This window comes from Cladophialophora immunda (assembly GCF_000835495.1).
Source record: "Cladophialophora immunda strain CBS 83496 unplaced genomic scaffold supercont1.7, whole genome shotgun sequence".
Lineage (NCBI taxonomy): Eukaryota > Fungi > Ascomycota > Eurotiomycetes > Chaetothyriales > Herpotrichiellaceae > Cladophialophora > Cladophialophora immunda.
In genome coordinates, this window is record NW_015622547.1 from 203,351 (window position 1) to 217,077 (window position 13,727).

At 51.3% G+C, this 13,727-nt stretch overlaps 5 protein-coding genes across 6 annotated transcripts; 1 reads left to right on the plus strand and 4 right to left on the minus strand.

Moving 5' to 3' along the window:
• Window positions 1-1,320: 1,320 nt before the first annotated feature.
• On the minus strand, window positions 1,321-3,025 carry PV07_10905 (uncharacterized protein; the record flags this gene model as incomplete). The annotated part of the gene is made up of 4 exons (XM_016398279.1): window positions 1,321-2,094; window positions 2,143-2,283; window positions 2,336-2,905; window positions 2,966-3,025. 4 exons carry the CDS (start codon window positions 3,023-3,025, stop codon window positions 1,321-1,323), a joined length of 1,545 nt encoding a protein of 514 aa, XP_016242841.1.
• A 590-nt stretch (window positions 3,026-3,615) lies between these two features.
• PV07_10906 (uncharacterized protein) lies at window positions 3,616-4,266 on the plus strand (the record flags this gene model as incomplete). Its single annotated transcript, XM_016398280.1, has 3 exons — window positions 3,616-3,724; window positions 3,792-3,865; window positions 3,949-4,266. 3 exons carry the CDS (start codon window positions 3,616-3,618, stop codon window positions 4,240-4,242), a joined length of 477 nt encoding a protein of 158 aa, XP_016242842.1. The 3' UTR covers window positions 4,243-4,266.
• Window positions 4,267-4,474: 208 nt separating this feature from the next.
• On the minus strand, window positions 4,475-4,975 carry PV07_10907 (uncharacterized protein; the record flags this gene model as incomplete). The annotated part of the gene is made up of 1 exon (XM_016398281.1): window positions 4,475-4,975. One exon carries the CDS (start codon window positions 4,973-4,975, stop codon window positions 4,475-4,477), a length of 501 nt encoding a protein of 166 aa, XP_016242843.1.
• A 2,052-nt stretch (window positions 4,976-7,027) lies between these two features.
• PV07_10908 (leukotriene A-4 hydrolase/aminopeptidase) lies at window positions 7,028-9,691 on the minus strand. Its single transcript, XM_016398282.1, has one exon. It carries the CDS (start codon window positions 9,429-9,431, stop codon window positions 7,425-7,427), a length of 2,007 nt encoding a protein of 668 aa, XP_016242844.1. The 5' UTR covers window positions 9,432-9,691; the 3' UTR covers window positions 7,028-7,424.
• Window positions 9,692-10,488: 797 nt separating this feature from the next.
• On the minus strand, window positions 10,489-13,443 carry PV07_10909. 2 transcript variants are annotated; one of them, XM_016398284.1, is made up of 4 exons: window positions 13,132-13,443; window positions 11,496-13,085; window positions 11,358-11,447; window positions 10,489-11,305 (listed from the first exon to the last, which is right to left on the minus strand). In XM_016398284.1, exons 2-4 carry the CDS (start codon window positions 11,720-11,722, stop codon window positions 10,762-10,764), a joined length of 861 nt encoding a protein of 286 aa, XP_016242846.1. In that variant the 5' UTR covers window positions 11,723-13,085; window positions 13,132-13,443; the 3' UTR covers window positions 10,489-10,761. The 2 variants fall into 2 exon arrangements, with proteins under 2 accessions (XP_016242846.1, XP_016242845.1); XM_016398283.1 differs by having other exon boundaries at window positions 11,496-13,443.
• Window positions 13,444-13,727: the final 284 nt, after the last annotated feature.

Genomic DNA, 13,727 nt, shown 5'->3' on the forward strand with positions numbered 1-13,727 from the left:
CCTCTAACCCTTGCAGCATCGACCGGGTCCATCCCTATCTTGGAGTCTTTGATCTTACACGGAGCCGACGTACATGCAAGGACGTCCATCGGCAGTCAGGCAATCCATCATGCGAGTCGACATCAAAAAGATATTGCGCCAGTGCAGACGCTGCTTCGGGCTGGGGCATCTCTACAGAGCATCAACAATATGGGCCACTCGCCGCTTTCCGGGGCTGCAATATCCAACCGGCATGAAATAGGTGTGTTTCTTCTCGACAAAGGCGCAAACATGCATGTCCGCAGCCTGCATGGCGACACGCCACTTTTTGAAACAATCTTTCACAATAGTCACGAATTCCTTCAGTTGCTCATAGACAGAGGAGCAAATCTCTTCGATATCAACAACGCGGGGTCGACGGTCTTGCACGCTGCTGCGTTGGAGGCAGACACACGAACCATTGAGATCCTACAAGCTTCAGAGGTAGAGAAGAGTCAGTGCTGCGTTCGAGATTGAAATGGACACACGGCGCCGGAGATAGCCCAGAGCCGAACGAACCCTCCTCGAGGATTTGTGGAAGCCTTCGAGCAGCTCGTTGGAACCACGAGTGAGGAAAGATAGGGGCAACTCAATATCCAGTGGGGAATGGTTGAGCATTCCCCGGATTTCCGGGGCAAACGAGATGCTTATGATCTTGTGGCCTTCAAGATTCTAGCGGATCTTACTTCCAATTCTATGTCTCCCCATGGAGTTAATGTGTCTCCGCAGCACAGCAGCCACACGGGTTCCCCTGGGTATTGTGAGAGAAGTCGGAACACGACCGGCGATGAACGCGAGGAAAACCAAGCTGCTGCATCCAGAACGTTAGAAGCCCCCCATACTGAATGGCCTCACCCTAGCGATGCCCCCCAAACTATACAGGTGCAATATCCTCAATGGTCCTTACCAGGAACGGATATGGATTTGAGTGCAAATCCGAGCTGGCTGAGCAACGTTGGAGGACCCGCATGTTTAATCCTGTGGTTCAAATCGAGTATAAAGTTCACAGGCAGGATGTACAGCACTCAATTGTTCTATACAATCATGAACGCCTCGTCAGCTAGGAGGCCGTCGAGAGTGTTGCCTTACACGATAACACGGGTTGCAGGAACTTCCCCCAAGGTTTGGCGGTCAGTGCCGTCGATTTTGGAGATGTCGTTCCCACGGCGCCAAAACCCCCCAGGTCCTTACCATAGTAACCTCTATTCTATTCATAGCTCTGGTGTTGTCTGGTAGATTCTCTGCTCTGGCACCCACCATCACTCCCTCTTTATCCTACGTTTTCTTCACAATAATCCGAAATCAACAGCGGCCCTTCAAATCCGGAAGGAGCGATTTGCGGCGGATAATTCGTGACGCAATAGCCTCGTTTCTATTCAGCGCTGGGACAAACTCCATTCCTTTGCCTTCTAGCTTTTGCAGTAGCTCATGGCATTCGGCATATTCGGGATCCGATGTCTCTAGCTGTTCGGATGCCAGCCGAAGAGGGACAATGACGCGACTTGCCCCCATTATGCCTACCCCTTTGCTAAGAAATATGGCAGAAAACTTGCATATCTCCTTAGCTAGGAGAACTCTCTTGCTGTTAAACCATTCTTTGGTTGTATGAACGCCGAAAGGCATTGAATTAATTACACAGAAGCCTTGACCTCTGGCGTTCAGGCCGTCTGCTTTGAGAATGAGGGCGTAACCTGTTGCGCAGGCTACGAGCTGAATTCCGAAGGCGGTCATTTTTACTGGAATATTCAGAGGACTTTGATATGGCCTCGCGCGATAGGAATCGTGGTTGTCCGCTGACGAAGCGTCTGAAGGGCTTTTGTGCTGTGGTAAGTAGTGGCTGTGGCAATTTTCAATACCGTTAGATATCTCAGCAAGGTCAGCTAAAAGCATTGCCATGGTATCAAAGCCTTCTGCGTCCTTTACCAAGCTGTCAGCCTTTTCGAGGAGACCTCCAAGTCTTAAACCATAGTCGAGGATCTTCTGCTCTACTCCTTTGTCTGCGCCATTCCATGGATCTTCTCGCCATTCTTGCTCTCCAAATACTGAAGCCTTACGTTGCGCCAGACCATGCATCATCTGTACAGCCCTTAGACAAATAGATAAGTTTCATGAATACACACTTACTAGCATATATCGGCTGTGTTCGAACAATTTACGAGGCAATAAGGCTCTGTGTCGGAGTGGCCCTCGATGCTGTAACAGGGTTGCAAAACCAGTCACATGCTTTGACCAGCCTTCTGGAGTCATGGCTGTTTGTTGAAGTAACTGACAATTAGTGCAATTAGTGTGCGGTCTCAGTTCGGTGGAGTTGACTTACTTCGTAGAGAACCATGACGCTGACTGTAGCTAGCGTTTCGTCAAGCATTACCAGTTCCTCATCGTACAAAGACTGCTGCAGATGACTAAGGACTCGCGTATAGATCTGCTGACCCGCTTCAAGTACGGCTGGTGCGTTATACATCTTCCCGTATCGTGTAAGCGCGACGGCCAACAAGGCGTCATCGAGCGCGGGCTGTCGGCCCAAGTGTCGGTATTTGAGCTCAAACACACCATGGAGCCAATGGGGAGCCGGCCTCTGCAAAGAGTCCGTCAAAGGTCGTGCAGGAACAAAAGAATCCCAAAACCAAGCCACATAGCGATCGGCCTCGACGTTCTTAACACTAACCTCGGAACCAATGCTGTAAGCTCGGGCAGTGACTAATGGAGCCTGGTGCACTCCTTTGTTGACCCCAGGAGCTCCACTGAGAAATGATTTTGCTTCCTCCAGTGGTTTTCGCCTCAGCACACCCGCTGTGGTTCTGTTGATGAAAACGGGATACCGGCCATAGCCCTCACATGTTCTGTTGAAGCGGCTGCAGTTTTGGCATGCCGGAGATGTAAGATCACACTGGCAGACAGTTACTTAGCTGAAGTAAGAAACGCCACTGGACTAGATGTAAAGCTTCACCTTGATCTTTCGTCTCCTGCAAGTGACGCATCCCTTGGATTTTCCTGCAACTCCAGTCATATCAAAAGATCGGCTCTCAAATTCTCGTGCTGTGAACGACTTAAAGCTTGGTGAGTACCTTGCACATGAGACCTGCCTTTACACCGACAGGACCTTGGGTGAACAGTCATGGCAAGATTCCGTCATGCAGTCTCGAAGAGTCGACGTCGCCGGTTTTAGCGGGGTCGCAGCTATGGGATGCCTAGAATTCGGCACAATAATGCTTCACGTGTTCCGAGTCACTAAATCTCGCAAGTTAGATACCGGAACCGGAAAGGTTGGCGGCTTCAAGTATCCAATTGAGCCGTCCCACGTTGGGGATGCTCCCTATTAGAAACCTTACATTAGGGAACATCCATTCTGCTGGCATATAACTCGTTTTCGAAAGAACACACGAAGCGTCCTGGCCCCACCAAAAAGCCACTGCAACAGTGACTAGCCTGCGATGCTGATTTAGCTTGCTGTGCAGTGTGTGGGAAAGGGCGGACATATAGAACATATATCTCTCGATCAAATCGATCTTGATGTCTTCTTCTTAATTGAATCCAAATTATTCGGGTGGCATCCAATTTTCCCTGGCTTTGCAAAGTTTGCCATTGTATAAGTCACATATGGATACACCCTCAGTACCCGCAAACTTTGTGCCTGCAAAGGGAGGCGATGTCATCAATCTTGGAAGAGGGGTGCTCTGTCGCATCATGGAAGACGGTAGTAGAACCGGTTAGCCCTCTAAGTCGCCCTCACAATATTTCTATGAGTCCGAACTAATCATCTCGTCCTCTCGCAGATAATCGCATCGGATCCGCCGAATTCACTATCCCTGGAAATTCGCAAGGTCCACCACCCCATTGGCATGAAATGGTGAGTTTTCATGGTGTCAACTGTTACAACTCTTGCGTATCTCCGGAGAGAGTTGACTCGGCTGAAAATGTACGATTACACAGCACGATGAAACCTTCCTCGTCACTGCTGGGACTATTCGGTTCCACCTCAAGGATGGAAAGCATATAGACGCCAAAACGGGTGACTACGTGACGATTCCACCACGATCGCCGCATTCATTCTCCAACCCCTTTGATGAAGAAGCGAAGTTCTTCAACGCATTCACACCGGCGCACTACATTAACTATTTCAAGATGATGGGCCAATGGATCCAGGATGGAGTGAAGCTGGAAGTGAGCCACGTGAAAACTGCGATGGCGTATTTTGCTACCATTGGAGTTGAGGGTGCTCTATAGTTGAACAAGAAGAATAGATGCCGGTAGTTGAGAGGTTTTAATGCGCATCTTGAGATTCAAATTATGATATAAAATCGAAAGGAGGTAGACGTAGACGAGCATTCTCATTCCTAGCTTTATGTTGAATATGAAAACCAACAGAGCCCACCAATCGACTGTCGTTCTCGCCATTTTTTCGTAACGCAGGGAGGAGAGTAGATATTTCCACTTGAGCGTGTTCACTAGCCAGACCTTACATTCCAAATACTCCCAAATCTCCAATGCTCCACAAAGTAACCAAATCAACCTTTCTGATCTTCCACAGCCCGTCATTATCTTCCACCACTTCAGCTCGATATCGGGTCCCCACGCTTAAATGCATAGATTTTGTCGGGTCATGTCCTTCGCCGGCTTTGTAATGCTCAGCAACCACGTAGCATGTGACTTCCGCTTGATTCTGGTTCTCAGCGAGCTTGACGCGAACATTGCTCACATGATGACTTGTATCCATAAGCCCAATAGTGCCAAGAACAAATCGTTCAATAAGATCTATCCCTGGAGTTGGAGGCAGATCTCGGCCAGTGACAGAAGAGAGACCAGATCGGTCAACCATGGCATCGAGCGTTATGCTTGAGCGAAGGAGGTTGCTGTCGTTGTCGTCGAGGGCCTGAGTAAAGCGATAAATTGCGTCGGCAGCTGCTTCGCGAGGAGTGAGGCTCGCGCCGAGATTGATAAAAGTTGAAGTGGATGCCATGGATTGAGGAGTAGAATTGTCAGATTTTGTACGTTTGCAGTGGAATGTCTTGAGGAATACCTCTGGTGCGATGGCCGCGACACAACTTATATAATTTCAATTCCAACTGGGAGATATCAGATTATCGGTCTTACCATTCGCATAAATTCCAACTTCCGGTGCGTCATTAATGATTGTGAGATGAACCCAGTCGAGACACAGACTTGGGCGCATAGGACTCGCAAGTTATGGTATGAATGCGGTTAGACTGGCACAACGGACCGGGAGCATTAAACGTCGGTGTATGTACTCTGGGTTATGCTTGAGCACCGAGACCGAGGCAGACTGTATGTCGTCAAGATGAAGCAATTCCACTCGCGGACAAGCTCGCCAACTGGGTAAGCTGTCCGTCCTGATTTCAAGGCGGAAGTCAGTGTCCTTAAAATTGAGGGTCAAATGGTTCGACAACAAGCGACTTTGACAGCATCGAACACTGTAATTGGAAAGGAGGCGTGGATCGAGACTCGGCATTGGTTCTCGGCCGTGTTTGACTGATATGCGGCTGTGAGAACATCTTTTACTTCGACCTGTTTTCAAAGAGTCGCGCGTGACAGAGTGGAAGGCATCACAGCCACGGAAGATCGGCTTGCACTGGAAGCGAGCTCGGACATGGGAGTTAATGGGAATTCATACTGCAATGTATATCATTGGCTATTTGAGATCAGGGAGAGCAAGATTTCAGCGGCTAGGCTCTACCTGGACACACTGTTCGCGAAGAAGGCGATAGAGTGGGTAGAAGCCGCCGAAGATACACAGAAGTGACTGTATAACTGGAGAATATTCTGGTTCTATGGTGATTGGGCAAACATTTAGTCTACGTGGGAGTAAAAAAAACTGTGTCCTCTGAAGCTGATACAGTCGTTAGGGCTATGTAGAGTTCGCTTGTTGGGGGGTTTGTTCTTCGCCCAAGGACTTGCAGCGGCGATCGAACTACGAAGACGCGGCCATGACATCGAAGTCTTTGAAGCCGCGAATGAAGTAACGAAGCAAGGTTTGTGGAAAATATCTGGATTGTCTACGAATTTTGTGTGTGTGCTGACTCGACCAGATGAGCCGGCAGACAGGATTCGATGTCAATGTGGTTGACCCCGGACCGGCGTCACGGCGATGGACTGCGCCTTGGCGCAGAAGCACTACAATATCTGTGCGCTTCTCAAAAACCGAGGGGCTCGTTGCTTGTCGGTGCAGGTCAACCTCGAAGGTCTCGGTCGAAGTGAAAGTCCTCAAGTAGTGCCAAACACCAGAAGGGAGATACATGTGCCGGTATCCTAATCGATGTCCTTCCTCCGAGAATTGCTGGGAGAAGAAAACTATCCATGCATATTTATTATACGACACGAACCGGCACCACGGAATCTTGATATTGCAAACCGTCACTGCCAGTCTGCTGGCAAGGGTGATTCGGAGAGACGGGCTCCCGGGACCAGAGAGCACCGCGGACCAGGCCCGTGTCGCAAGCTTTGCCTACATGCGCGAACTGACGCGGCTACAAGGAGAATTGGCAAGAGAGCATCCTGATCCAAATGATGGTCATCGGCTCGTCGGTTTCGACTATCGGGAGGTCATGCAACTGCCATCGGAGGGCAGCGTCCAGGCCAGGTTCGTCTGGCTCGAATCCTTGCCGATCTGGTGGGCTTGCTTGTTTCGGTGCCCTGTATTCTTTGGCGAATTCGTTCAGCTGGAAACCCCATTTCAGGAAGCCCGATCATAATTAGCAATATATTGCGATGGCAGGGTATCAGACCAGCGATCTAACTGGAGGGTGAATGCGATACTTGGGATCAAAGATGATAGATAACTAGTCTATAGATATCGATGTCAACGCTTGAGAGGAGCTTCAAGGTTGACAGGTGGGCAGCGCCCCTGCTATATACATGCGATAGCCCTGCTTCTTAGCCGGCTTATAGCCACCCGACTCAGTGCTAGCTGACTCAGTGTCACATGACGGCGTTCGTGACACGCGGCGCGATAGTCATATATCAAGGAGCCCACCTTTGAAAGGCCACTATGCCCAATGTTCAGATATAGCCACAGAACGATTAGTACCATCTAGGCAAAAGACGTTGTAAAGGTAAAGGGGTAAGGAAGGAGGTGGGTTGAAGGTGAGAGAGGAGGGTGAGCCCTGAGGTGATCAGCCCAAAGTAAGCTCCGAGTCGATTTACCTCCTCTTTTGCCGTATGCAACAAGAGCGGGCCGAAGGCGAAGGGGAGTAGAAGAGACGAGATAAGAGGACTGTCTATATACACCGACAATTGACCTGCTGCGGTTGGTACCTATGTACAAGGTCCACAAACCCGGACACATAGTTGATAGAGACCGTCACATACACCTCCTTCAAGGGCTGATGAGGACTTACAGTCTCGTTTCTGATCCAGTACCCTAAAGCCATCGAGAACTGCCATCACATATCCTACTTCTGCTCATGTTTACTCCCAAAGAGATCCTTGGCCACGAGACCGCGGCAGATGGGATGATAAAAGTCCTTGTTCTTCTCAAACGTCTCCACCGCCAGCTGATAATCCATCTTCATCAACCCCTTATACAGCGGCCGCACGAACTTCATCCGGCCCACTTCCCCCAAGAGCTTCGTGACGAATCCCTTGATCGTCCAATCCCCGGCCTTCATCGCGACTTGGTAGTATCGAGCCGAGATCTCGACGTTTCTGGTCTCTTTCAGGTCGTAGATAAAGCCCATGTAATTGACGTGCGGCTGCGGCAATTTGTCCGCAAACGTGAGCAATTTCTCGAGAAACACGACAACCTGGTTCGCCGGCCAGCCATCGATGTCGAATTTGCTGGGCCCAAAATCGGGGTTGGGGTTCTTTGTGAATTTCTCCCACTGGTCCGCAAGCCGGTAGCATTGGTCCACGAGCGACGTATCAAAGTCAGGCTTGGGCGGGTAGCCCGGTTTGTAGAACCAGGAATCCCAGTCGATGGTGGCTAACTTTTGCGAAACGGTGTCGTTGGATTTGAAGAAGTCGAGAAGGGTCTGCTTAAAGTCATAGCTGTCGAGTGATTTCCCCCGCCACGTCTCAAAGTAGTGCGGGATAAATTTATCAAATTGCTCCTTGGAGATCAGTTTCTCAATGTAGTACAGGAAGATGAATCCTTTCTCATACGGGATGCTGGAGAAAGCGTCGTCGGGATCCTTGCCCTTCAAGTCGATAACAAGCTTGGTGAATTCGTGTTGCTCGCCAAACTGTTCACTGATAGATTGCTCAAGCGCCTTCCACCCTATCACCGCCGAGAAATCGCGCCACTGGTCGCCGCCATGCACGATGGCCTGGATTCGCCGTTCGAGATAAGTCGTCCAGCCTTCGTTCAGCCAGAAGTGTTCCCATGAGGCATTGGAGACAAGGTTCCCAGACCAGGAGTGCGACAATTCGTGGGCGATCACGTCGACGTTTTGACGATCTCCAGAGATGATTGTGGGTGTGGCAAATGTGTAGACAGGGTTTTCCATACCCCCATATGGGAATGACGGCGGGAGAACCAGGACATTGTACTCACCCCATGCGTATGGGTAGACAAGCGACTCGCCTGCTTGCAAGAACTTCTCTGTATCCTCTTCCAGCTCCCATTTGCAGTCTTTGAGCTCGTCGGGGCCGGTAGCAACGAGGCTTCGAGGACCAACATGGGCGGTGGCAATATCTCCGCTTGCAAGGGCAAATAGATACGAGGGAATAGGCACCTTCTGGTGGAATGTATAGAGCTGAGAGGATCCATCTTGGGACGGGGACGATGGATTGTCTTTCGCCCCAATGCCGGATGCAATGACCGGCAGGGGCGACTTGATCCGGAAGTCGAACGTTGCTTTGACATCTGGGGTGTCCTGACACGGAAAGATGGATCGGGCGTGTATGGCTTGACATTGTGAAAACATGTACGGATGCTTCTTATTGGAGGTTTGGGCCGGAGTTAGCCATTGCAATGCGGTGCACGAGGACGTCGTTTCTAGGTTGATTTCAATGTCAATCTTCTCCTTCAACTGTGGCTTCCGCCCAAGTTTAATCTTTAGGGGACTGCCATACGGCTCGAGCCGTTTGAGCAATTCCCACTCGGCTGGTTTGCCGTCGGCCTTGACGCTGTGTATCTGGACATGGCTGGAGTCGAGCAAGATCTCATCACTGTCTCCATCTGTGATGGCTTCAAAGCTGTGGACGACGCTGCCTTTCAATTTCTGTTCGTCAAACAATATGTCCAAGCTAGTGGAGGTGTGGAGGGTCCGCCAATTGTTGTAGTTGGCAAGGGTGTTCGGGTCACGAGGAGTGTGGATGGTGGTTGCCATGTTGCGGACGATGGTCCCACGGAATCTGCTTCGAGGACTGAAGCCAGGCTTTCCAGAGCCCAATCTTGATAAAGTTCCAGATGGGATGCGTGTCAGGGTGGGTGTGGCCCGGATTTGAATCCTGACCATGCGGTGAAAGGATAACAACAAGGCCTCCTGCCAATGAGCGTGGAGGTCAAGCAGCTGCTTTGGCTCTGTTAGGCTGTCAGTATCAGGATGCCAGCAGTGATTGAGCGAATGAGATGGATCTCAGACGAAAGCTGTAACCCCGAGTGAAGGCTGGCGGTGAGTCTCGCGATGCTTGGCACCGGCCATAGGAACAATATTGATCCGTATGCGCTGCAGATTCTGCCTGCGCTGCGCATGTGCAAGTCTCATCCTTCCATCCTCGGTCCTCCATCCTCCATACCAAATACTCTGTCCTCCGTACATTTCACCCGAGCTCCATCTCTGATTCCTCCAGTGACAGCCCTCCAGCTTGGTGGAAGCCATTCCGCCCCATGGTGTTATGCCCAGGTGCCTGAATTTTCCAGCCTAGCAAAGCGGCTAGATGGGCGGAAATGCAGCCACGAATCCACCCGCAGGCCAGCCTTGGAGTCGGCTCCGAAGACTAGGAGAACGCCAGCTGATAGTTGCTATGATGTGGCTCGCCAGCGGTGTGTTTCAGGACCCGAGCTTCAAGTATAACCTAGCGTCACTTACAGGACATGGTGTGTAGGTTTGGAGCCCTGGTCGCTTTTGTTTTGGCAGGGTCCAAGTTTGCTCGGTGTCGAGTCCAACCAGCCTCACTTCGGACGAGAGGAGATTGGGATGGCAAAATCCAAAATAGGACAACGACCCGCTACACCTTTCTCTCCCGATGCGGTGGTATGATGGTCCATGGGCGGCTGGACAATTCTGTCTCCGGACCGTGTTAGGCTCTTCTGACTCCTCTTCTGCAGCTCAAGCAGTTCGGCTGTGTGGTACGGCATCCGCCTGCAGCTGTCTGGAACGTCTAGAATGGCCTTGAGTGTTCCGAAATGTTCCTCACCGTCTTTACGCTGTAAGCCTCGCACAGCCTCGTCGCAACATCCGCTCGACTACGGATTGCCACAAACAGGCTGTTGTTGGCCATTCCAGGTACACAATACACCACCTATTCGATGTCAATGTAGGGTTTCAATGGAAAGATTGCATAGGTTCAAGATCCCTTTGTGTTACGTTCACAGATTAAAATGGTATAATTTTTACTCAAAACAGCTGTCGTATCGTAATGAGTCGGACCTAGACCTTTCCGTCATTTTCTCATTGCTTTACTACCCAACATGCCTGCAGCTGCGAGAGACTGGATCCCATGCAGTCCTCCCACCCCGTTACGAAAAATTTTCCGATTCATACCTTGTCAACCCACGCCTCCCGCCTCTCATGCCTCGTCTTACACGTCCCGATTAAGCACCAGCCAGCCGACGCTCCAACCCGCTTATTCGCTCTTCTCAGCCCTCTCGCTGGCTCCCTTGATGTATCGGCTGAGATCGCCCACAGGGAGGTTGAGAGGGAAGTCGACAGCGGCCAGAAGTTGCACGAAGAAGAGGTACCATCCCAGCAGACACACCGCGAACGTGAGGCCTCCAGCCGAGTGTTGCATAGTGGTGTTGACGGTGCCCTCACCGATCTGGAAAAAGAATTCTGCCAGGCATGCGAATGCGGCAACGAGGAGAGCAAAGATGAGCACAAAGACAAGGTTGGTACGGAGTGCGATGATCAGGTAGACAAAGCACAAAACCCCCATGTAGACGTGGAAGAAGGCAAATGTAGAAGCGAACACTGGGTCCGAAGACGACTGAGCCGGGTGTGCTGGGTCGTAGGCGATGGACGCGTTGAAATATGGTGTCAGAGTCGCTCCGAATGAGAGCCAGAAAGCGCCGAAGGAGCCGAAGACGACGAAAGGGAAGGTATTGCCCAGGATGAACTCCAGGAAAGCGCCCAACACCATGAGCAGACCACCGAAGAAGTAGTAGACCCCCCTATGGGACCCGTCAGATCAAGACATGTTCCAAGTTGTGTTTGTTGACTTACACTTCAGCCGCGCCAAGTCCACCAGCTCCTCGCCATCCCAGGAGGATATTCGAAAGAGGAGTCAGAGACAGTAGAAATCCGACAAGAGCACTAGATCCGGTCAATGTGTAGAACGAAAATGGTTCCAAGGAGACATACAGAGGAGTTGGGTTACCAAAAGTCGATCGGATGTTGTTAGAAACCCGATTCTTCGGAGAAAGGTAGATCTTCTCAAAGAGCTCTGGAGTGATGGAAATGCTTCCGGCCGTCCGGATCCTCCTTAGAGCAGTCTCCTCGTTGTGATGGTCGTGGTGAAGGTCATATTTGCCGTTGACAGAGTCACTACCGGCATGATCCTTCTCGACATCGGGCACGTTGGCGGCCATGTTGACAGTGTTCTATGCTGAAGGGAGAGGTTCTGTAACGGTACAACTAAGATATAGTTGCTGTGGGATGGGACAAGGTCAAGGGTGACTGGACTCGGCCTAGAATCAATGTTGAAAACTTGCAGAGGCAGTGGCAAGGAACACAAGCACACGAAGGACCTTCTCCTTGGAAAAGAGTAGGGAGGGACTCAAATAATATAGGACATCATGGTGGTCGCGTCACAGACCCCATGGTCGATCGATGATTCTCCTCTCGGTGGAGGGGATAGCCCCTAACCCGCTCAACCGAACGCCGTCCTTTCAGTGCTTGGTGGAGACGAATGCACAAAAGCACCTCTCGAGGCAAGCCGCGAAATTGAGCCAAAGGCTTGACAGAGCGGACAAGCATGGGTCCAGGCCATGAACCCACCACTCGCAGAGGCAGAAAGGGTGTCCTTGACCTGGATCAAGTCCAAGCTCCAGTGTACACCTCAGGGTGGTTTGAGTCTCCGCCAATGATCAGACGGGGAGGCACCTCAAGCTCGACACTAGGACGGTGACTAACACATAGAACTGGTACCCTAGCTGCGGGGAAATACTGGGGTAGGAAAGGTCCTTGGTGATGTGATGGGTATGTTGGCTTTCCTTGCTGGACTCTGAAGAAGCGCTTGAAGATGATCCACCTCCGATCGACCCTTTCTATTCCAGGGCTTCCTCCGGAATCATGGGCCATGAAAGGGACGGAAATTTTGGACTTAGGCAGAGAGGCTTGGGGACATGCAGTGCCCAAAATGGATGCCTCCCGGACCTTGAAGGGGGCACCAACACACCAACACTATTATTGGGGATGTTGGCATCTCTCGACGCGGCCTTCTCGGAAGAGGAATGTTTGCGGGGTTGGCGCCAATACAATTCGTAGATTCGATCTCGGGACTTGTTGAAGAGAATGTATCTCTGCCCGGGCGAGCATTGCATCAGCACCTTGGGCAGGTGCCGATCGGCCATTGACAGTCTAGTCTTCCGTCATAGCACCATGTATGCACACAAATGAAGAGCATAGCGCTTTGGCAGCTGGGAAAGCTGCACTACCACAAAATCCTGCCTGGTACCCTCCTCTGACTCGCCCTCCACTTGGGCGTCTAGCTCTTTTTTGACACTCTAGTTCGGGGTTTGTCCGAGGGGCGTCACACCTCATTTGGCGAGAGGAAAGGTTTGAGAGGGGGGAGGTGGTGATCGAAGCCCAAAGGGGTGGCTGGGAGAGCTCGAATTGTTGCAAGCTTCCAAGGGGGTCAACAAGGACAAGGGAGGAGAAAGGCGGTGATTGATCTGCGGTTCCGGATCGCCGTCTCCAGTCGCCATCGAAAAAGGTCTTTGCACCATCATACTATCCAGTGTTAGCGCCATACCGGAATTGCTGCGCTGTACCCAACTCTTCCCTCCCCCCTTCTGGTTGAGTCGACAGCCTCAGGAACAGGCAGCTACGCTGTCTGATCTGCCCAAGACGTCGTATTCAAAAGGCAAAGGAGCCGTTACCGTTGCGAGCCTTTCCCTTCGTTGCCCTCGAGAACAAACTCTTGGTCACTGTCGAGGATTTTAGCGTCTGACCAGATCGATCGGACGGATGGGCTGATGGCGGTTGCGAGTGACGGTTCCAGTTTCCGTTGGTCCAGTGAAAATACGATGCTCGAGCGGAAGAGTCAGGGGTGGCGTCCAACCACGTATGTGCTGCTCCCGCATGAGAGTGGCCCGTGTGAAAAGTTCTATCGCTGCCTCCCTCGTATTGTCTGAAGCTTTCCCTGCCCTCACGTGACATCGGATCACGCGGCCCCCATCCGCTACAGTGACTTCAGAACGACCCAATGGGCGGCAAACACCTGCTTCACAGCTTCGTTCCGATGAAATGTAAATGCGGAGAAGGCGAGGCAGGGTATTGCATAAGGGCTGACTGAATCCTTTCTTCGGCATCACAGATAACATGGCTCAATAGTCTTTGATGGGGGTTACCTGTGCTTCTATTGGACACGAA

Coding starts and splice junctions, on each gene's coding strand:
- PV07_10908 (XM_016398282.1), bottom strand. CDS start 9,431: ATGGTCAGGATTCAAATCCGGGCCACACCCACCCTGACACGCATCCCA.
- PV07_10909 (XM_016398284.1), bottom strand. CDS start 11,722: ATGGCCGCCAACGTGCCCGATGTCGAGAAGGATCATGCCGGTAGTGAC. Junction 11,448..11,495: donor TTTGGTAACCCAACTCCTCT/GTATGTCTCCTT, acceptor GACCGGATCTAG/TGCTCTTGTCGGATTTCTAC. Junction 11,306..11,357: donor GGACTTGGCGCGGCTGAAGT/GTAAGTCAACAA, acceptor CGGGTCCCATAG/GGGGGTCTACTACTTCTTCG.